General features: G+C 42.7%; 1 protein-coding gene and 1 long non-coding RNA gene across 5 annotated transcripts in view; both read left to right on the top strand.

Moving 5' to 3' along the window:
- Window positions 1–23,599, top strand: part of DPYD (dihydropyrimidine dehydrogenase) — a 520,906-nt gene that overhangs the window by 26,081 nt on the left and 471,226 nt on the right. For all 4 annotated transcript variants that reach the window (XM_088673792.1, XM_035123774.3, XM_088673794.1 and 1 more), the window contains exon 2: window positions 11,982–12,092. In XM_088673792.1, the coding sequence (XP_088529918.1) occupies window positions 12,049–12,092 (44 nt within the window). In that variant the 5' untranslated portion in view covers window positions 11,982–12,048. The remainder of the gene's footprint in view (window positions 1–11,981; window positions 12,093–23,599) is intronic.
- Window positions 14,733–21,696, top strand: LOC148685004 (uncharacterized). Its single transcript, XR_015950966.1, has 2 exons — window positions 14,733–18,636; window positions 18,823–21,696. It is a non-coding gene; the product is annotated as an uncharacterized LOC148685004 (long non-coding RNA).

The raw sequence follows: 23,599 nt of genomic DNA, 5'->3' as shown, positions 1-23,599 counted from the left end.
TCATTGGAATAGTTGCATTTGTTTTTGTATTACACCGAACTTGAGTTGCAGTTTCTCCTTATTTGCTTTGAATGAGACATAACTCTGGCTATTGGAACATTTCCATTCAGGTATCCTAATCAAGAAGCAAAATACATGCCCACTTCCTAATGTTCCCATTGCCTACATTTTTTGGGGGGGTGTCATAGGATTTAGACTTTGGCAACAGGGAACTAGAATTAGTGAAGGATGTATTTAAGACTTGCCCAAAATGAGATCAGTAATATTTGGCATTGAGAAGGTACATGTTAAATGACATTTACACAACTTCGGTTCTATCACATTTTTTGTTGTTAAGCTGAGATGAAGAAAGTGAATTGCCACTTAGTCCAGCCAACTTCCTTTGAGAGGCCATCACTTCACCATATACACTTTCACAGATCAGCCAGTCCCAGTCAACTGGCTAGCAGATTCCCCCCTATTACGTTGTGGAAATCAATGCTTTCAAATGGTGCAAAAATCTGAACTAAAATGTTATCTTTTGGGCTTTGTATGCAATCCTGGCTGTGTATGGAAATGTTAACCCTTATAACAATGAAATCCTTGCTTCCAGATGTTGTAGATTCTATTATAAATTTTGTTACAGATTGGTTTATGTGGCAAAACATGCTTGCATCCCTAGACCAGGGGTCTCTCTGAAAAATATTAGAACTTGGCTGGTTCTGAGCATTCAATTCAGATGTTCAGAATCAGATAGCAGGGGCTCTGCTGAAGATGGTTACAGCCTAAAGCAGGGGTTCCCAACAAAATTTTCTCGAGGACCCCTCATCGAGCCGCTATTGTGACAAGGACCCCCATTTATTCCTAATCCTAAATCTAATTCCTAATTCCTAATCTAATTTTTCCAGTAAGCTTAACACTGATCTTGGAAGGGTTAGGTTCAAGGGACGCCGACGATTTAGGTTCAATGGACACTGACAAGATCGGTTGAGAGTCACTGACTTACTTGCTTGAACATCAAATGCATTGTCTTCCTCTTCATCTGTAGGCCTTTGTCGTTTTAACGAACCACTTTTTAACCAACGGTTCATTTTTAACTACGCGAACTGTAGCTTCCGCGAAAAGCAACGCTTTGTTTACAAACACTAAAAGGTAAAGGTAAAGGGACCCCTGACCATTAGGTCCAGTCGTGACCGACTCTGAGGTTGCACGCTCATCTCGCATTATTGGCCGAGGGAGCCGGCGTATAGCTTCCAGGTCATGTGGCCAGCATGACAAAGCCGCTTCTGGCAAACCAGAGCAGCACATGGAAATGCCGTTTACCTTCCCGCTGTAGCGGTTCCTATTTATCTACTTGCATTTTGACGTGCTTTCGAACTGCTAGGTTGGCAGGAGCTGGGACCAAGCACTACTACAACAAACTACTACTACAAACACTACTGTTTTGCAAAGAGGCAGTGCACACCAGGGAGGAGGGAGGGGAATGGAGCAGACAGGGTACCTGCGCAGTAGCGCACAAATGAAGCCGACGCGCGCAAAGCATCTTGGGGAGGTGAGCATTAGTAGAATGCGCGCGCTGCCTCTTTGCAAAGCAGTAGTGTTTGTAAAGCGCCACCTAACGGCATACAGCAGAACTACTGCCTCTATCTAATTCTAGTTTTGCGCTAGACTCTGCTCATGCAGGAAGCGGCCAAAACAAAAAATCTGTTATCATACGAAATATATTTAATATATTTTTTATTCTAATAGCATCTTGCGGACCCCTCTGGCATAGCTCGCGGACCCCTGGGGGTCCACGGACCACCTGTTGGGAACCACTGGCCTAAAGAGTTAGAGAAGACTCAGTTCACCAATATTTTTGTGGGAAATTATTTCTCTGTCCCAGATCGGTAATTTTGAGGTCAGCTATCAAGTCAGTCAAAGAGAAAATTAATTAATTCTGCCTCCATATGATCAAACTTCCCATCCAGATTCATGGAGCACAAAAATAAGATAAATGTTCAGTGAAGCAGAGTGCATAGCCCAAACCTTTCACATTTGATGGGTAATTACACCTACAATTAGACCAATAATTTACTTAAGAGTGAATGTTTATGACTTGTAATTTTTGGAAAAGTCTTAGCTTCCCCTTACTCTTCTCATCCTTGGTGTGTGGTTGTGTTTAACTTTCAAAATTTTGTTCTGCTCTTTCTTTCAGTCTTTGCTGCCACTTGCATGGCAGTCTACATTTTTAGAGCAATTCCATGATGTGGTCTACTTCAAACTGTGGGTGGGCAATGGTGTGTTTGAATGCTTCCATGCATATATATTCCTAATTATTAGCATTCTAGGGGAAGTGCATTCTTCCATTTCTCCTTGTTGTGTTGCGTTCATTCAGAGAGTGGGTTTTTTAAAAGAGTATTCAGATACACACAGTCTGAAGTGGTTCAGTTTCAACAGGACTGCCATGAGAAGATGGTTAATGTTTAGGTAGGTTCAAGTCATTAAGCAAAGAGGAATATCATTGCCATATCTTTACCTCCAAAGTACATTCCATGCCTCTCACTCACTACCTCATCTTTGCTGGTGGCTCCTCCCAGTCTAAGCTTCAGACACACAAGAATAGAACTGGGAATCCCATGGTTTCTGCCAAATGGCCAGTGCCAACTTGAATTACACTGGCTAGGAGGCGAGAGCATATCCTCACTCTACTTTTGGCACTACGGTTCATTTGTTTTAAAAAAAAACCTGCATAATCAGACTGGATTAGGCCAGGCAGAATGGTGTCTTCAAGATGAATAGTTCCTTGCGAAGTGGATTAGAATTTGTAAATGTGAGCAACTTGTCTCTATCAAGCGAGCCTAATATTAAGATGCATTGAAATGCTTAATGAAATTAACTGAAAATAAATATTTTGTGGATAATGAATTAGTAATGGTATTAGTTATCATTTAGCAGTATACTTGGAATAAATTACAATGTGTTCAAGCTGCTTTCATTTGGTAAAGAAGTTAAATTGCACTTTTGAATGTAGGATGTGGAGTTCATCCATCGAGCCGGCCATTGAGAACTCCCGTTCATGCTTTCCTGAGCAAAATTTGTTCTATTAACCCTACTTGATTCCCTCCCCCACCATTTTTAATGTGCTGTTCCATAAATCAGATACACTTTATAAAACCAATTATTTATAATGAGCTATGGTGCACTGCCAGATATTATCAGTTCAGTGTCAAACCAAAGAGCTCGGTGGATTTAGGTCTTGTTTTAAGTATTTTGCACCTTCAAATTTAGTAAGCTACTTTCAAGGTGATGTTGTGCTTTGTAGTCACATATATTTGTTTGATTGGGGAGAGAAGGGTGCACAGGTTTACTCGGTAGTTCCAGGAGGCATCGCTTGTGGTTATTTTGGCATCAAATTCCATGCAGAAGTTGCCAACCTTTTTAGACCTGTGGTCAGGTCATGTTTGGATTTTTGAGTGAGTGCTGCTGTCACCACTACCTTTGGTCCCTTCTCTCCATTAGATTAGCATCCCCTCCAGGACAGAAAGAGAGAAAGTGTGGAAGTGCACACATCATTTCCTAAGGGATCAAGGTAGATCTAGCAGAATCAATCTGAGCCTTGAAAGCACATGGAGTTGAAAGAGGAAATGGGAAACAGTATCAATTTTCCAGCTTCCTCTTTCTGTTCAGTGTGCTTTTCAAGTGGGAAGAAGGTAAAGGTAAAGGGACCCCTGACCATTAGGTCCAGTCGCGGATGACTCTGGGGTTGCAACGCTCATCTCGCTTTACTGGCCGAGGGAGCTGGCGTACAGCTTCCGGGTCATGTGGCCAGCATGACTAAGCCGCTTCTGGCGAACCAGAGCAGCGCACAGAAATGCTGTTTACTTTCCCACCTACTTATCTACTTGCACTTTGACGTGCTTTTGAACTGCTAGGTCAGCAGGAGCAGGGACTGAACAATGGGAGCTCACCCAGTCGCGGGGATTCGAACTGCTGACCTTCTGATCAGCAAGCCCTAGGCTCTGTGGTTTAGACCACAGCGCCACCCGCGTCCCGGGAAGAAGGTAGCCAACCTTATAACCTAGCATTCATGAAGCCCCAGAGCCTCCCTAGTTACTGCTTCCTTGGTCCTGAGGTGCTGAGCATGGTTACATTTTCCTTCAGTAGATAGAGCTGAAAGAGGAAGTTAGAAAAATGACACTTTCCCACTTCCTCTTTCAGCTTTATGTGCTTTTCAAGGCTCAGTGTAATGTATTTAGTTTTTCCCAGATCTCTTGGGAAGGCAAAATGTGTGTACCGGTACTTTCTCTTGGGAGTGGGGAAATTATCAGAGAGGGTAGTACCCATGGCACTCACTCAAAAAATCAAATGTACTCAGTTAATCAATCAATCGATCAATCAATCAATCAATTTATTGTACTAGCCAAAGGCCATGACAGTTTATGTGCCCAGTTCTTTCACTTTGCTTCACAGAGTTGCATGGCATCCCAGATGTCCTGCACAAAATAAACAGACTAGGATCATTACACTTTCTCTCTGCCCCCTCTCTCTTGGCTGCTCTGCTTTTTTTCTGAAACAAAGTCCAATGGTATAAAATATAATGCTGTGTTAAGACTTGCAATCATCCACCTTGTTTGCTTGTTGGGCAAGGTATGTGGGTTCTGGGAGTATTGGCAATTCTGTCTTTCTCCTTCTCACCCACTTACTGTGGGGTGGCTTTGAGGGTTAGGGTATGCACAGTTTTCCTGTATGTCCAGAACCCTTGGAACCGAACTACCGCATAACATGTGATCGTATGGTATACTTGAGCTGTTCAGATCCTGCATTATGTTCCATCTGACTTGCCAAACATTCATAAGCTTACATCTTAATGGTGATGTTCAAATGATTGTTACCTGATCAGAAGATTAATTTCAAGCTCAAATAAAACAGATGTCTTGGGGAAAATCTGCAGATGCTTATTTCTCACTGTGGATCAAAACTCTTAAGATACTTAGCTTAATTGTTCTAATCTGCCCATTACTTTTTGGGAGGGGGGTGGAATCATATTCCAATTGTTCTCGCTTGGGAAACAGATGTACTTTGTAATACACTGAACACGGCTTGCTGTGAAGGATAAAGTAGCGAGTGGTTTGTAAAAAATGGTAAGGAGATGAGTTTAAGCTCGCCTCAGCATACATGCCAAAGCCCACCTAATCAATTACAGTTTGATTAGAGGGCGGTTTTTTCTATGGGTGGGTTTATTTTGTAGCCTGAATTAGATTTTCTTGTGTGTGTTGTTGTTCGCTAGAACTAAGCCAGGGGCAGAGCTAGCCTCCCCCCCCTTTATGTGTTTACTGGATACATTTTAAGAAATGTCTGAAGAGAGTGTCTAGATTCCTCCATGTTATTATTCACAGGCAGGTACAGGGCCTTCTCGGTAGTGACTCCCACCCCTGTGTAGTACACCCTCCCATCAGTTGTCAAGGAGATAAGTAACTATACAGCCTTTAGAAGACATCTGAAGGCAGCCCTCTATAGGGAAGTTTTTAATGTTTAATGTTTAATTATGTTTTTGTATATGCTGGAAGATACCCAGAGTGGCTGGGGTAACCCAGTCAGATTGGCAGGGTACAAATTACAGTGGTACCTCAGTTACAGGTAGGTAGCCGTGTTGGTCTGAGTCGAAGCAAAATAAAAAAAATTCCTTCAGTAGCACCTTAAAGACCAACTAAGTTTTTATTTTGGCATGAGCTTTCGTGTGCATGCACACTTCTTCAGGTACCTCAGGTTACAAACACCTCGGGTTACAAACACTTCGGGTTACAAACTCCGCTAGCCCGGAAGTAGTAACTCAGGTTAAGAACTTTACCTCAGGATGAGACCAGAAATCGTGTGGCGGCAGAGTGGCGGCAGCGGGAGGCCCCATTAGCTAAAATGGTACCTCAGGTTAAGAACGGTTTCAAGTTAACGGACCTCCGGAACGAATTAAGTTTGTAACCAGAGTTACCACTGTAATAACATGATTATTATTATGGAGGGGGGGCATGGACAGAGGCTAAGGTGTGCATGTAGCAAGCTAATGGCCACAGTCATGGAAATGGCTATGATTTACACAGATTTATCTAATTTCAGGCTCGCCTTTGCCCCCACAGCTTCCAGGATCAGAGGCTCCATGCCTCTGAATGCCAACTGGCAGGCAGCAACAGTGAGAGAGGGCTGTTGCCCGTATGTGGGCTTCCCAGAGGGGAGTTTGCAGGCTTCCTAGAGACACCTGGTTGGCCATTCTGGGAAACATGATGCTGGACTAGGTAGGCTAAGGCTAGTGGTTTTCAACCAGTGTGCCGTGGCACCTTGGGGCGCCTTGAATGAGGGTCAGGGGTGCAGCCGGCAACACTGGCCTCAGTCCCTCTTTCCTTCCCTCTTGCCTCTGATGCCCTCTCATGTCTCTGCCTCCCAAAGGCTGTTGCTCGCAGCAGCCCTGGCTACAAGCTGCACAAGAGAAAGGTGCCTCGGGTGCTGTCTGCCAGGAGCTAAGGCAGCCTTGGAGTAAACAAGCAAGCGCGTGAGGGGGAACAGCCAACCAGTCTGCCAGCCCAAGGGAATGGACAGACAAGTCCCAGGCCTTGTTGGGAATGGACAGACAAGTCCCAGGCCTCTGTGGGGCAATGTGAGGAGGCACCTCTCTTTGAGGGCGGGTCAGCTCAGAGACTAGGGACGGCGGCAGCGACTGCCCAGAGGACTCCCAAAGAGAGGGGAGAGGAGAGGATGCTTCACAAGGGAGCGTGTTCGAAACAGAGTCAGAGACTGCCTGCTCTGCTGGCAAAGGGTGACATAACTGGGCTCCTGAGCCCCACAGGGTGCCGCAGAAAGAATGGAGTTGGTCAAGGGTGCCTTGGACTCAAAAAGGTTGAACACCTCTGAGGTAGGCCTTTGGTCTTTATGTATGATTGATGAAAGAACTGCGCAACGTGAACTTGGCCCTTTAAAATAACCATTATGCAAGGTTGCAGGAGTGTGTCTACTGTGCCAAGGTAATTCAGCTTTGGATGTGTGTGCGCCCTAGAAGGTGGGCCATTTAACCTGTATAAATATGCAAGTCAAGGATGGTTAATTTCTCTCTCTCTCTCTCTCTCTCTCTCTGTGTGTGTGTGTGTGTGTTCTTTTGTTGGAGAAGGTCACACATGCCTTGTCTTCTGAACACTAAATATTTCATTAGGAAAGTCCTCTGGCTTCTGAGATTTTGTCAGGCATTGCCTAACATGCTTCCAGCATACCTTTGCAAGCATGAGGACTAGAATGTTGTGGTACTTCTTAAAATCAAAAGATTGAATTTTGCAGCTGCTGCCCACTATTAGGACCTGTGTTTCTTCTTGAAGAACATGAGATTGATATATATATATTGAGAGAGAGAGAGCCTCAGGATGCAATCCCATACCCACTTACATGGGAGTAAGTCATATTGAACTCATTAGGACTTACTTCTGAGTAGACATGTAAAGGATTTCATTGCACGTTATGGGGCATTTTCTACTGCATTGCACCTGAGCAGTTTCCTTGGTTTTATATAACGGTCTTCAATTCCCCCCACCCCCCCTTTAATTAACCATCATTTTCTCTTGAAAGGCACCTAGAACAAGTCAGGATGTAGAATGATAAATTTATGATAGATGAAACTCTGCTGATTCCAGAGTCAGATGCTTAGGGTGACTGGAGAAAGCTATCATCTTTTGCCAGGGAGACTTTTCCAGGTTTTTCGTTTGACTTCTCAAAAGTTTTAATTGGAGCTGCTTTACATAAAATGTGTCACAATGTCAAGATAGTATTTTTTGTAACATCTTGTGTGACTTAATGGAATTCTGCTCCGCAAGGCTATCGCTTCTGGTGACACACGCAAAAGCATACAAAACATTTTACAATATGGAGAGGATCAATCTGAAACTATAAAGCTATCATAAAGCTTATAATAATAGAAGGGAGGCAGAATTTTAGGGGAGTTTTTTTTCTTTTTCACGACACATTAGTAGAAAGATGAGAGAGATTGAGATTGCAATAGAGACCTAATACTATATCAGTCCAAGGCTGGGTTTTTTTTTTAATGCTAGGGGATGTGTGTTTGAGAAATGCAAATCGCTCAGATTCTTGAAGACGAGAATGTGAAATATTTCTAACATTGAGGTGCTCCTAAAATAGTACGCAACTCACATGGATCCACAAGTTTACACTTGAACTAAATTTTTATGGGTTTAAATTTTCACATGGGAAACTTATTCTTTCAGTGAGGTAGACCCTTTTCAAAATAAAAGCATGCAAGCCATATTTTTGGTCTCAATGTTTTCTGTCAGAGTCACTTAGACCAACCTTCTGTTCTTGCAGCAGACAATCAGAAGCCTAGGTGAAGCCCACAGGTGTGCTGTAACTGGATAGGGAGGTCATATGTGTGGCTGTGTCCCTGACTCCACCCATGTACATCTTCCATGACTACTGCCAGCCTATTCCATTACCCCCATTCCCCGTCCCCATTCCCCCCCCCCAGCTATCAGTGTTCTATGACTATAGAGCATGCTCAGTCCCTGCTGGGGTGTTTTAGGATGTGTGTTCCCCCGAATATTTCTTTTAAAAATATTGATACTTCTGTAAACTTTGGCATTCACCCACTTCACTGATAGCTCCGTCTAATAATAATAATAAATAATAATTAATTAATTAATTTAAACGCCGCTCATCTGGCTGGGTTTCTCTAGCCACTCTGGGCAGCTTCCAAGAAAAGATTTAAAAAATACATCAAAACATCAGTCATTCAAAACTCCCCTAAACAGGGCTGCCTTCAGATGTCTTCTTATGAAAGGACAGTGGCATTTTTGACTACGTAAACCTCGATCTTTGGAAATCCCTGCTGTACGCACCTCTCACAAAGATGGCAGGCATCCTTCTAGGTGGAGAAATGCGTCTTGGATTTGAATGCCGGGCATGTCACAGTTGCCATTATCTAACGCTCTTCGGAGTCTTGCATTAAAAAAAAGGGAAGTTTAAAAGCATTTTACTCATTCTGAAAGAAAATATTTCGTAAGAGTGTTTTCCCCTGGGTGTGTGTCCCTCCCCCCAAAAAAACAAAAATATAAATCACGATAAATAATTAATTAAAGCCTCTAATCTCTAATGGATGCTGGTGGTACTGTATTATGTGCCAAACACTTTCTTTTTTTGCAACGTTATTTCTGGAATATGCTGTACTGTGAACACTTGCTGGATTTCAGCAACTGTTACCCTCAGAGCCATCCTAGCTGATGCAGAATTCCAAGAGTAGCAAACGCCAGGGTTTCTTCCAAGAGTTCTCTCTCTAAACCATATGGTGTCATGCCCAATGGATTACATCTGTTATGGTATGATATTAAGAATATATTATTCAGTTCAAAGGCTGCGGAGAGATTTCTAGCGTGTCGTCTGTTTAGCAGTGCCGTATTAAACATTTATAAAAGATAGAAGCCTATGCATTATAACTTCCATAAAAATAGGCTGTAAGACCAGCCCCTAGACGACTCCTCCTGCGTACTTTAGCATCTGGCCACACATCTGGGTTCTTTAGAGGGCCAGCCTGGGCCTGGAATATTCTGCGTTTGTTTTTGATTTTCTTTTTTAAAAAATTGCACTTCTAGTTCATATGAGGGATTTCATCTCCGTGGCTTAGGACCAAATGAGGCGTTACAGTGGCGCGACATAACTCATATTGTGCTGAACTTGTGTGAAGTGGAGCTGAGACAATTTAAAGCGCAGCGTTACCCACGCAGGAGGGGAACTGAAGCATCGAACATCCCATGTGCTTGTTCCCAATGTGGCTTCTCTCCGGGCAGGAGTTGCTTTTGGTTTTGGAACTTCACTAGAAGAAACAACTGGATGGAATGATTTTGAAAGTTTTTTGTTTTGTTTTGTTTTGCACCCGTACTGAATTTTAAATTTCTGAATCAGGGTGGATTTGATTTAAATCAAATGGATTTAAATCACAATTTAAATCACTAGTCAGTAAGACTTGATTTAAATTAGTTTTTTTTTAAAACAACAACAACAGAAAGACTCATTCTTGCTGCTATAATCTTAATATGTACAACCAGATGAAGGTTTCGTTTTTGGAATAATTTTCAGAGTAGTTTTTACAGTTATATAAAAAATTACTGATTTGTTTATACTATTAGAAATACATAAACAGATAATCATGAAATTATTGTGAGGTTTCATAAGTTTATATTTGGACAACTTTTCTGTTTATACTTGGACAACTTTTCTGCTGTACTTTATTGGAAGGAGAATAATAATCATTTCCTTAATAACAATTTAAACAACTTGTTTAACTAAAACAATAACATTAGAGTGCATGTATCCATGTTTGTTAACTGATGTGGTTAAACAATACATTATTACTATTGTTGTTGTTATTTTTAAAAAACATAGACTGAGTTTTCACTCATGAAAAAACTTAAAACAAATCCTTATTTCCTGATAGCCTTTGGACTATAATGTAACTTAAATAGAAAACTATCTTTACAAAGATGTTTCCTCCAAAAGTATTTTATTTTTAAAAATCCAATTTAAATAAAAATCTGATTTAAATGATTTGCTAAACTCTGGAGGGATTCTCTGCTGTTCTTTAGTAAAATAGTAGTTTTTTTGTGGTTGGCATCATTCTCTGTTCTACGAAGTTAATTCTTCTGATACCTGATTACTTTTTTAACATCATTTGATCAAAATCTGGCTATTCACTTGCATGTGTGTGAGTGTGATAGCCTGGACACAATTACCCATACATTGGTAACATTACATTTAGAATAATGCAGTGTGTTGTACATGGGACTGTCATATGGTTGCATGATATACTTACTGCGTCTGGGAATATGAAACACATCTCATTGGCTTTGAGACAGCTATGCCGGCTTTCAGTTCATTTCTGAGCAAAATCTGAAGTTCTGAGTGTGATATATAAAGCTCTTAAGCAGCCTGTGAACAGGGTACCGTTCCCTCCTGCATAAGCTTACCTGGGTACTGAGATCAGCATCTGGGGACCTGCTTCAAGTCCCACTGCCTTTGGGGTGAATCAAGGTGGTGACCGTTAACAGGACCTTTTCAGTTTTGGCACCCCATTTGACTGATTCATTTCACGGGCAGCTTCACCGACTGGGAAGCACAGCAGGAAGGTCAGAGTTGTGTGGAATCAATGACAGAGCCAATGTGATGCTCCTGCTGTTGTGCACACACATCCCTGACCCCTCCCCTGGCATGTCCCAGCAAAGCTGTTGCTAGGAAGCTCACATTATGGCTTTGTCCCACTGGGTGAGCCGCTTCTCTGAGAGCCTTGGCTGAATAACAAGTCTATGGCTAGTCGTATGTAGGTATGAATGGCAATGGCATAGGAGTGGGGATTCGAACTGCTAACCTTCTGATCGGCAAGCCCTAGGCTCTGTGGTTTAACCCACAGCGCCACCCGCGTCCCTCGTATACACACTTGCTTCAGAGTTAATCCCATTGACCTCTGTGGGGCTGTTTTCTATGTAGACATCCATAGGATAGCATCAATTCATTTACATAGGAGACGGCTGCTCCTGGGGTGTGGGAAATGAATCTATAGCACAGTGCTGCAAAATCATCTGGTTTTGAAAACGGGGTGTATTATTCACAGCAATCTAGAGCAAATAAATATGGTGTATGTATATGGAATTTAGATTGAGAGAAGATTTAAAATGAAAATTATTGCAGTTAAGTCGGAGAACTAAATTTATTAAAGCAAACCAATGTAACTCTTATTTCTAACTATTTTCCAAATTCATAGAGCTTTTAAGAGGGAAGACTAGGCAACTTTAATTGTTACTGAATGTGTTAATATGGCTGATTCACAAGTCTATTTTATAAAGATAAGTTTCTTTTATATGCATACATATAAACAGACCTAGAGTGCTGTGATTTAGTAGGCTTGTTAAATTTTCTTTCTTAACTGCTTCCCCACCTGAACCTTTCACTTTCCCCAAAAATCAAAGCCTCGTATTCTCTATCCACAGAATATCCTAGCACTAAACCCTCGAAGACAAACTCACGCATCTTTGAATTCAACTGCAGCAAAGAAACATGAGAAAAAGCACTGGAAAAGGAATGCAGATAAAAGCTGCCCGGTAAGTAACACAGCTGTTTCTGCTGCTTTTCACACAACTTGAGAATGGTCACTGCCTGCATCTTGGCATGCTGGATCCTCCAAATCAGTTATGCCTGATCTGGAAGGCTTGTTCTGACCACGGTTGGCTGGTCTGAATGGTACAACACACAGTGGTGTGGTTTGGGGGAGGGGGGAAGGGATGTGATCTATTATTCCAGAAAGGGAGAATGTGTCACATATTCCTAGTCCCTCCAGACCATGTTTGGGAGGATGAAGAACATTACCGTATGTCTAAATGCAGCCATCATTTTGTATCTTGCTGAGTTACGCTTCCTAATGAAAGAAGATTAAGGAGATGCTCTTAAATTAACTTTATTGTGAAAAATGCTATTGCAAGTGGAAACCACATAGAAAATCGGTTTAAATTATGCTCCTTGTCTGCTTGGGCTTCTATTATAAACTTATTTAAATTCTCTAATAACACCCCCTTTCTCCTCCCACCAAAGATGCTATTGGTTACTTGTTACAGTCTTAAATCCCATTGTTAATTTTGATTCTTTGCCCCACCCTGCCCAGTGCTTTGTTGCAAGAACGTCCTGATCAGAAGGGCTATAGAATGATTTTTGTAGTCATGCAGATGTTAGAGGTCCATCTGTCTCAGAAACCTAATTAAATTGTGCCTGATGCTTTACCAGACATTTTCAAACCTTGTTACAATGAGTACCCTAGAATCAGTTTTAAAAGATTTGAGAATTTCCATCCAGACCCTGTGACATGCATAGGGATTGACTGAGCCATCAGTATACCTTTAACTAGAGGATATGCTGGTCTACCACATCTGAATCAACAACAGTATTGGGGTTGGGGGTGGTGGCAAGAATTGGGAAGTGGGAATTACTTTGGGGAAAATCTGATGTTTGTTCTCCAACAAAAAACAGAAACTCCCTGCACCTACAACACTAGCATGCCACGAAAAATTCTTATTGTGTTATCCTTCTTCCAACATGCTAGGTTATGTATTTATTAAAGTTATATACCACCCTTCATACAAGGATCAAGTGTAAGCTTTTTAGACTTGTGGATATTCCTGGTGGGTTCAGATTACCTTTTATTTTTGGACAGCATTTATTAGGTGCTCTTCGGCAGCCTGTGTGCTTAAAAAAACCCCACATACAATGTCAGACAGATCTCTCTCTAATCACTACCTTAGTTCAATAGCAATTAGAGATATGTAGGTAGAATGCCAGTTCTATGAATCATTGATCTTTTCAATCACAACTATTCAGCCAATGATTGGTGTAATTTGTCAAGGGGCATCGAAAGGAAGGACTTTGACATTGGACTCTTTGAACTGATATCTGTTCTGAGCTACACTTTTTTTCTTTTTCTTTTGCAATATTTCAAAGTCCATTGCGGGTTGACTTAACATTGTGGAAACTGCACAAAAAAGTATTGAAGTGATTGTGTTAGTGTGTGTGTTTGAAAAACAATGTACATACATACAGTATTAGTTACTGCAAATACAAGCACTACTTTTCAGCTCTCATTGATCTCTATCTTAGCCCAAATCACTGTTAGGGCAGTCTCGAGCAGGTTGGGCGCCGATCGCTCCGGCGTCCCCGACTTCACAGGGCGCAGCATGGTTTCCGTGCGGCTTTGCCGCGCAGCGCCCTGCCTACCGGCCTGGTGCCCTGGTGCACCGCGCCACCGGGGCTCTACTTAGAGCCGGCCCTGATCACTGTCTGAATAAAGCTGTGCCCTCCAAACGGACAAATTAATGTTCTCTAGCAGTGATTGGCAATCACATGATGCTAAAGATGCTTAGCTGGCAGTGTTTGTAAAAAGCTGCCGACACAACTGTTCTTCTAAGCAAATAAGCCTTGCGTTTTTAGTTGGGGGATTGTACTCTGCATGCTGGTTCAGCTTCCACTTATGTTGCATCTGAAGTTGATGGGAATTGCAAGTTCTCATACTCTCTGAGGATTTGGTTCAAAAGCTCCGAGAACAAACTAAATTCTTTTGATTATCTGCTATACTTTCTAAGTTGTTTGTTAGTTTTCCTGGTTGTATGCATAGTTGAAAGTGTTTATTGACTCTGCTTAGATTAAAGCTCAAACGACTAATACGCTTGGTTTGAATTCACAGTTGACGATAAAAATTTAGATAAATCCAGTTAGGAATAGTAGTGTTTGAGGCCTTAAAAAAAGAAAAGAAAGCCTGAATAGCAAAATAAACAAAATTTTATTCACACAACTTTGTTGTAGCAGCTTCCTGGGGAAAGGGAAGAAAGGAGATGCTCTCTAGCTCCCAAGTGATTTTGGTTTATTATAGCAGTGTGGAGAAGCTTACCTTTTGATGCTTGTTATTCAGAATCTGTAAGTTTTGATTTCATGTACCATTTGCCAGGAAGGTAGCAGAATCATGTGCATGGCTTGTGGGGGTTTTTTGTAGCTGAAAAATCTTACTACAAAAGCTGGAGACTAGGTGTAGGAAAATGTATACTATTGCTAGGCAACACTATATTACCATGGATCATAGTTTTGAGAATGTCCTGCTTGGAGCTGGTTGAGTAGAAGCCTGGAGGAGGAGGAGGAGGAGGAGGAGGAGGAGGAGGAGGAGGAGGAGGAGGAGGAGGAGGAGATATCTCAAAGTTGCAGGAATAAATTAAAAGAAGGATCGGGGGGAAAGTGTAATAACATATTGCAGAAAGCAAAGAAGCAAAGGATTTTTAGTTAACCGGAGGACTGGTTCAGACATAACCTTAAATCAGCCTTCCCCAACTTGGAACCTTCCAGATGTTATTAGACTATAAAACCCATCATCCCTGGCCATTTGCCATGTTTGCTGAGTTTTGGTCCAAAACATCTGGAAGCAAAAATTTGAGGTTGGCTGCACTAAACCTAGTAATTTGAGAATGAAACTAGCCTCCCTCAGAACTAATAGATTCCCATTCTCCCTCCAGTACAGCTGAGATTAAGATTAATATTTTGATTAATCTTAACTGAGGTTAGTAGAAACAAGTCAACGTCAAGCCATGGTTTTTGAAGCTGGCTTATTTTCCCTAACTATAGTTAAGCTTAACCACAGTTTCGGGATCATATGACACCCTAAATTGGTCAATCAAACCAAAATCAGAAACAGTCTACAACAGAATAAAATAAGAATATATAAAGAATACATCCATAAAATAAAGCCATCCTTAAAATAACAACAGAATAACTCCTAACTAATCACAACAGTAAATTTCCAGTAGCTGCAACTAATCTTTATCTTTTATAATTATTTTTTGCATTTTCTTTTTTGCTGATGCTATCTTGGCTGCTTGTAACTCATTTATCTTAATTGAGAGGAGGGATTTTGTTTCCCCCCCCCCTGTTTACTGACATTTGGTTCATATGCTCTTGTAATACTGCATTGGATTTCAGTACTTTACTTTTATTTATATTCTGAATTCATCACAATATGGCGATGTGATTTTTGCTGTACATGTTTCCATTTCTGAGGGTTGTAAACTGTCTTGAGTACAGCAATGCAGAAAGGCAGTGTGCAGTTTCAAAATTAAAAGAACTGGTGCATAGTGTTATGGGTTGGCAGGGGATAAGGACCCCCTAAATTTCCTGAGTGCTAGGTTCTCCCCATAATTTATTGAGTTGGAAAATGTAGGAGTCTTGAAGTCTTCACCTGGTGCCAGACAACCTAGCAATGGACAATGGACACAAACAGTTATCCTGCGCTAGGATAACTTTGGGTGGGCTGGCTGAGAAAGTGCAGAGACATGGAAATGGCACTAGGAATACCTTTGAATCCAATTCTGCACTCATGGAGGAAGCAAGCCCCTCCTGAGATACAAATGTGTGTTGTTGTTGTTGGCATGCATGTGTCTTGAAAGTCAATGCAGTGAATGCAAGGGTGAAGTCAAACCTCTGCATTAGCAGCACCCAAGTGACCTCCTCAGGGTGCGAGCTTGGGCAGTGTGTGTGGAGGTTCTGGGCTGCCCAGATGACAAGACCTCCCTCTCGGCCTTACTGGTGCTGTCCAAAGGAAAGCAGAGCAATACATTTGGCACCAGCTTGGCTGCAGGAGCTGCCAGAAAGGGGCCTACAACCTTCTTAGAGACTCCATTCTGGATCTGGATAATAGATTATTGTATTTTAATAACCTTCTGGAAGCTGCCCAGAGTGGCTGGGGAAACCCAGCCAGATGGGTGGGGTATAAATAAATTATTATTATTATTATTATTATTATTATTATTATTATTATTATTATTATTTAGTTGCTGTTGCTGTTGGGTTTACTACTTAGCCCAGGCATCCCCAAACTGCGGCCCTCCAGATGTTTTGGCCTACAACACCCATGATCCCTAGCTAACAGGACCAGTGGCCAGGGAGGATGGGAATTGTAGTCCAAAACATCTGGAGGGCCAAAGTTTGGGGATGCCTGACTTAGCCTTTTCTTCTCCCAAAGATATCCCACAAGGCAACGGAGGTTTAAGGTAAGAATTTTCCTTCTCCTGAATGGGCTACCTTCCCAGGTTGATGAGCCCCATCTGTGTCTCAGGGGTGTGTGTGTGTGTGTGTGTGTGTGTGTGTGTGTGTGTGTTTATTTGTCTGTGTAAATAAACTATCTTTCATAAAGTCACTACAGTCGCCATCATTCCTCATTCCCAAAGGAAACACACACCCTTGATAAGGACCGAGACCCCTGGGATCTTGCGCACAGTTTGGCAGACATTGGGTTGGCTGGTTCCAATGGGAGGCATGGCATAAAATCCAAAGCTGAAACTGCTTCATAAATTGTAACTGGAATAAACCACATCCTCCCATCTCCCTCCCTTTCACACTTGCAATCATACCGGTGGTAAAATTTTGGTATGAAGCTCCCAAGCTGTAGTTTCTTGTGGAATTGATGTGGGAGCTTTGTTTTTTGTTTTTCCCCCCACTTGGAAGAAGGCAATGAAATGAGAGTGAGAGAGGAAAAAAGGTCACCAGTACTTGGCAAATGAGGGTTCTTTTTTATTTTTAGGGCAAAGGAGAGACTTTTCAGCTGGACGGCATCATCCATCTGGGAAAACACATTTTCTGATAGTTCCAGCTCATGCCTCAGACTCTGGCAGCAGATTGCCAATGACGCTTATTGCATGGTGTAATCCCTTTGGAAAGGGTCTTTCTCATTTTGTATTTGGCTTGGGCCATGATAAATATATTCACACTTCACCTGGAGGAATGTTGTTTTGATACAGCTGGTTTTCTGCTCCACGTGTCTCCAGTTCCCTAAAATAAGCACTAGCTCTGGATCGTGCGTTGGGATAGTGAGAATTGAATTTTAAAAAGTTTGCTTACTGGTGTTTCAAATAAGGTAAAGGTAAAGGGACCCCTGACCATTAGGTCCAGTCGCAGACGACTCTGGGGTTGTGGCGCTCATCTTGCTTTATTGGCCGAGGGAGCCGGCATACAGCTTCCGGGGCATGTGGCCAGCATGATTAAGTCACTTCTGGTGAACCAGAGCAGTGCATGGAAACTCCGTTTACCTTCCCACTGGAGCGGTACCTATTTATCTACTTGCACTTCAACGTGCTTTCAAACTGCTAGGTTGGCAGGAGCAGGAACCGAGCAATGGAAGCTCACCCCGTCACGGGGATTTGAACCGCCGACCTTCTGATTGGCAAGCCCTAGGCTCAGTGGTTTAGACCACAGCGCCACCCGTGTCCCTATCCCACTCAACCAAGAACCCATTATTTGGAGATTTTGTGGGTGTGCTTGCTTTGACAGGGTTCAGTTATTCAGGATGGAAGCACTGATATTACTGAATTAACTTTGTTTCCCATAGTGATGTCTAAGCATAGCCACATTTCATATGATCCCATTAATTTTGTGATTCCTCATTGGTTGGGATAACTCATGTGCAGTAGGCAAAGAGAATGTAATTCACCATTTCTTGGTCACCATTTCTTTCTTTCTGCCATCGGGACGGAGATATAGAAATATGCAGGCAAGAACGAGCCGTCTCAGGAACAGTTTCTTCCCTAGAGCGATTTTGGCCTTAAATGGAAAGCCTGGACTTTATTTGTTATTTGCATTATATTTACCGTTTTTAAGTAGGTTTTGTAATTTTGGATTATGCGGAATGCTTTTTCTGAGTGGATGTAGCAACCAAGTAATTTCGCTGTTCCCGCAAGGGGACAATGACAATAAGGATATCTTATCTTATAAAAAACAGCGACAATTTGTTGTTGACAAAGGATAGCTGGACATATAAAGGGCCCCATTACCTTCAGTAGCTTACGGCCTCATCAAACCTAAATCCAGCCCTGGAGTTACAGTCAAACCTCGGCTCCTGAATGCCTCCATTTTGGAACATTTTGGCTTGCAGAACCTGGAAGTAAATGCTCCGGTTTTTGAACGTTTTCCAGAAGCCGAACGTCCGACGCAGCTTCTGCTCGAGTGCAGGAAGCTCCTGCAACCAGTTGGAAGCCCCGCCTTGGTTGTCGAACATTTCAGAAGCCTTCCAGAATGGATTACGTTCGACAGCCAAGGTTTGACTGTACAGTGATGTGAAAATCACAGGTAGGTAGCCGTGTTGGTCTGAGCCGAAGCAAAATAAAAAAATTCCTTCAGTAGCACCTTAAAGACCAACTAAGTTTATATTTTGGTATGAGCTTTCGTGTGCATGCACACTTCTTCAGATACACAGATTTCTTCAGATACACAGATACACTTCTTCAGATTTCACATTGGCTGTGAAAATCACAGCCAATGATCTTCTCCATAAATATTTTACATTGTCCCAAAGCACTGTTGATGATCTGAAAATTACAATATAGCAAAATGTTTTGCACAGCCCTAGTTTTTGTACTATTGATTGTCCTTATGAGGGATTTTTAAAATCGTTTTATGATGATATCAGAACTGTAGGAGGAGCAGTTTGAATGAAGAATTTATTTTGAAATTAATTAAAGGAATATTAAGTACAAGCGGCAACAATTTCATGTGGGGCTTCCATTCCTGGCCCCTGCATGTGTCGGTGGAACATGTTTAGTTTGCTCCACCCTGTTCCGCCCCCTTCTCAGTTCCGCCCCCATCCTGCCCTGTCCCAGGTCCAAAAGGACCAACGTGTCAGCAATCACGTGTCAGTTGGACGCCCCTAAAATGGTTCTCACCTGTACTAGCTTTCAAAATGTGAATTCTGGATTTCAACACGTGGCTTCCCCTGGAATGTTTAAGACATACAAATAATGCACATGAGAGAGAAAGTTTCATTTTTAAAAAATAAGTTTTTGCATCTGGATTTTACATTTGGACTCAAATATTGATAGAGATTGAATTCTTGGCCACCCATATTTAATTCCTAGTTAATAAATGACTTTTAAAAAAATGGTTGGTGATGATCTGCTGAAATTATTTTAGGAGTAGGCCAGACATAGGCAAACTCGGCCCTCCAGATGTTTTGGGACTACAACTCCTATCATCCCTAACTAACAGGACCAGTGGCCAGGGGTGATATTGAATTGTAGTCCCAAAACATCTGGAGGGCTGAGTTTGCCTATGCCTGGAGTAGGCTATCCTGGAGCTTTGCAGAGCAAGCAGGGTGGGTCAGATGATCTAATTCATGAGTTGGGGTACCTATGACCATCCCGAGGTTGTTGAACATCTGGATGTTGTTGTTGATGACTGAAGACCATCAATGATGCAACCCTCCATGCTTCAAGGGAAAGGGAGTCCCACAGTTGAGACACATTTACTACGAAGACCTTATTCATGTCCCTACACAGTAAATGACAGTTTCAGGTGTGATGCACACACACACACATGGCCATACAGTATACTATATATATATATTCCTTTGTCCTTTCTGAAATGCCGTCCCCAAATGTCACATCCTTTGCATGTAAAAGGTCTGCTTCAATTCTTGGCATCTCCAGATAGCGCTGTAAAGGACCCCAGTAGGAAACCCTGGGGATCCACTGCCAATCAGTATCCAAGAGACTCAGATGGCTGCTTTAGTGTGTTTTTCATTCCATATAAGGCAGCTTCTGATGTCCTTTATCTGGGTGCCTTCCAGAACAGCATTTCATGATTATGCAAAATGAGCTGCTTATGAAAGGGGAAATCTACACAGTCCCTTGTGTGTGCGAAAGTTTTTGCACGTATGAAGAGGCCCCGTTTGGTTCCTAGCCATTATTAAATATCCCTCTACTGTGTCATACTAATCTGGCACTGATGCATTGTCTAGCAAGTGCCCTGCTCCAAAGTACAACTTTGTCAATGGCTCAAACGAGCCTTTAATAGAGTTAAGTAATGAATGGGTAGGTTTTAACCTGCAGGAAATGAGGCATAACTGGTGGATCTTGAGAAGTACAAAAAAGGGCTGTTTCTTTTTGGTAGGTGTGGGGAGAGAGGATGCATGTGTCAACTGCTGTGGAATTATTTGGTGAGTGGATGTGCAAAGGTAGAGCACATTTGCGCATCCTGGTGCCCTCCTGATGCGTTGTGCAACAATTCCCATCAATGCCAGTCAGCACCACCAGTGGTCAGGGATGATGGGAGTTGTAGTCCAAAAACATCTGGAGACACCAGCCCGGGGCTGTATTAGAGGGGGGGAACCCCAGAATAAAACTATCGGCTTAATGATTCTGAATTATGGCTTTGGATATGATCTTTGGCTAACGCAATAAGATGTGACTTGACTTGCTGGGTGACGAGTGCCTTTTGTTTCCTTGCATCCAGGTCTTGGGGTTGACTGCTAAAACATTTCTCCCCAGGACAATTACAAAGAGAACATCAGCTAGCATGAAGCTGATTTTTTTAAAAAAAATAAAATAAAAAATAAGCTGCAACAAATGAACAAATCCATTCACGCGGGTGGTGTTACTTGAAAGCACAGGATTTATCAGAAGCGCCTGTCTATGCCCATCCCCATGATACAGCCACGCACACTGAAAACTGGAGCCTGTAACAGAATCTCCAACACTCCACCTCTCTGTAATACATTGCTCCCACTGTGCTGTGCTGTCTTGACACATCAGCGCTGTTTTACTCTCCATTCCCTCAATACAAACTCCTGGCTCTCTTGCACTCTATTTGTTATGTTTTGAGCTTAGTCCCACTGCTCCTTTCAGCCTTGTCTGTCTCATCTTCACTATATCAATATTATCTGTTGTGGTGGTCCCAGCTGGACCGCATTCTGTTCCCTCTTTTCTCTCTGCTGTCAGCTGAGTTTGAACAGAAATAAGATTCTTTGCATTTTGCATTAATGCTACTGAAGAATATATAATTCGAAACGTGCCTGTGGACAAAAGGACGGAATTGCTCAACAAAAAGCTGTGAGGCTATGGGGCTGATTGAAACATAAATGTTTTCTTCCACAGGGCTGCTTTTGGAAATGTCTTCTATAGCTGAATGAGGGTAGAAAATGTTAAAAACTGAATAGGAAATCCACATGGATTCAAGAACCCGGCTTCTGGATCTCAGCTGAAAATTCAATGTCCTGCCTTTCTACATTCTGTTGCATTGCATTGTCCTGTTTTTATTCAATTGAAAGCATTTCTAAACCACTCAGTATTTGAAAATCTCTGAACAAAAATTTCTCATGAAAACAATAAAGCAATTTCATAAGAAGTGATAAAACAGTCTTGAAAAAGAGTAAAAGGGAGGGGCCACAGCTCAGTGCTAGAAGATCTTTTTTCATACGGAAGGTTCTAGGTTCAACCCCCAGACTCTCTAGGTCAAGGAGAGACCATGCCTGACACCCTGGACGGCTGCTGCCGGTCAGTGCAGACAATGCTGGGGTAACTGGACCAGTAGTCTGATGGTAGAAGAGACCTTCCTAAAACAAAGTTATAAAAACAAAAACTCAGCAATAACAGGGCCCATTCTTATCGTGGAAGGAAAACCTGGGCAATAATCAACTGCAAGAAGATCAAACCTATCCATTCTTAAGGAAATCAGCCCTGAGTGCTCACTGGAAGGACAGATCGTGAAGCTGAGGCTCCAATACTTTGGCCACCTCATGAGAAGAGAAGAATCCTTGGAAAAGACCTTGATGTTGGGAAAGATGGAAGGCACTAGGAGAAGGGGACGACAGAGGACGAGATGGTTGGACAGTGTTCTCGAAACTACGAACATGAGTTTGACCAAACTGCGGGAGGCAGTGGAAGACAGGAGTGCCTGGCGTGCTCTGGTCCATGGGGTCACGAAGAGTCGGACACAACTAAACAACAAATTCTTGTTATAAAAAAGCATGCCTAGACATTCTGTTGTTGCGCCCATAACTTAGGTTTATGGTGCTATTTAGATCCTAGCTTTCATATCTCAGTTTCTGAGTGCAGGAGAAAATGACCATTTTGGATGTCACTGCCCTGTGATATTCTCCAGGGTGTGTTGTATTGAGTAACATTTCCTGAGATGATCTAAGTCAGGCATCCCCAAACTGTGGCCCTCCAGATGTTTTGGCCTACAACTCCCACGATCCCTAGCTAACAGGACCAGTGGTAGGGAAAGATGGGAATTGTGGTCTAAAACAGTGGTCCTCAACCTTGGGCCTCCAGATGTTTTTGGCCTACAACCCCCATGATCCCTAGCTAGCAGGACCAGTGGTCAGGGATGATGGGAATTGTAGTCTCAAAACATCTGGAGGCCCAAGGTTGAAGACCACTGGTCTAAAACATCTGGAGGGCCAAAGTTTGGGGATGCCTGATCTAAGTCAGGCATCCCCAAACTGCAGCCCTCCAGATGTTTTGGCCTACAACTCCCATGATCCCTAGCTAACCAGACCAGTGGTCAGGGATGATGGGAATTGTAGTCCAAAACATCTGGAGGGCCGAAGTTTGGGGATGCCTGATCTAAGTTGTAGAGGGGCAGTGTCATGGGCCAGGAGTCAGCTTCACCTGCTGAACAGCAGCCTGAAGGGGGAGAAGGTAGAGTGACTCCACCTGCATCTGATCAGCCTTCAAGGACTCAAAGGAGACAGTGCTGATGAGAACCAACTGGCTTCAGCCTTCTTAAATGGAGCTTCCAGCAGCAGTTAGATGCTGGTAACAGTGCTTGCAGTTTCTGGTCTGACCTTGCTGCTTCCGGCTCATCTTGACCCTATGATCATCAGATTCCTGGACCCTTGGACTGTCTGACCATGTGGATTGCTGCTTGCCTGACCCTAGGGCTGGACCTGACTTTGAATGCTGGCACTGCCTCCAGGCAAGTACATCTCAGAGACTCTTCTGGCTGGCTGGCTTCCCCCTCCATTGAGCTCTGCACATTGTTGCACAGCAAGAAGACTATGATAGGCAAGGAGTCTCTCAGGTGCATAGCATGATCCTGAGGTGTTCAGGGCTTTATGTCTTGATTATGTCTTGATAACAAGGCCTTGAATATGCCCCAGTGCTCCGTTCAACAACCTGGAAGCAGTGTTGCATACCAGCTGCAGCTTCCAGACCAGCCTCAAAGGAATAACCACATAAAGCATGTTGCTGTATTTCAGTAGCAAGGCTACCATCATGGCTGTCAAGCTATTCCTGTCCAGAAAAGGACACAG

Source organism: Zootoca vivipara, chromosome 7 (assembly GCF_965207765.1).
Source record: "Zootoca vivipara chromosome 7, rZooViv2.hap1.1, whole genome shotgun sequence".
NCBI classification, from domain to species: domain Eukaryota; kingdom Metazoa; phylum Chordata; class Lepidosauria; order Squamata; family Lacertidae; genus Zootoca; species Zootoca vivipara.
This window is presented reverse-complemented; position numbering and strand designations above follow the sequence as displayed.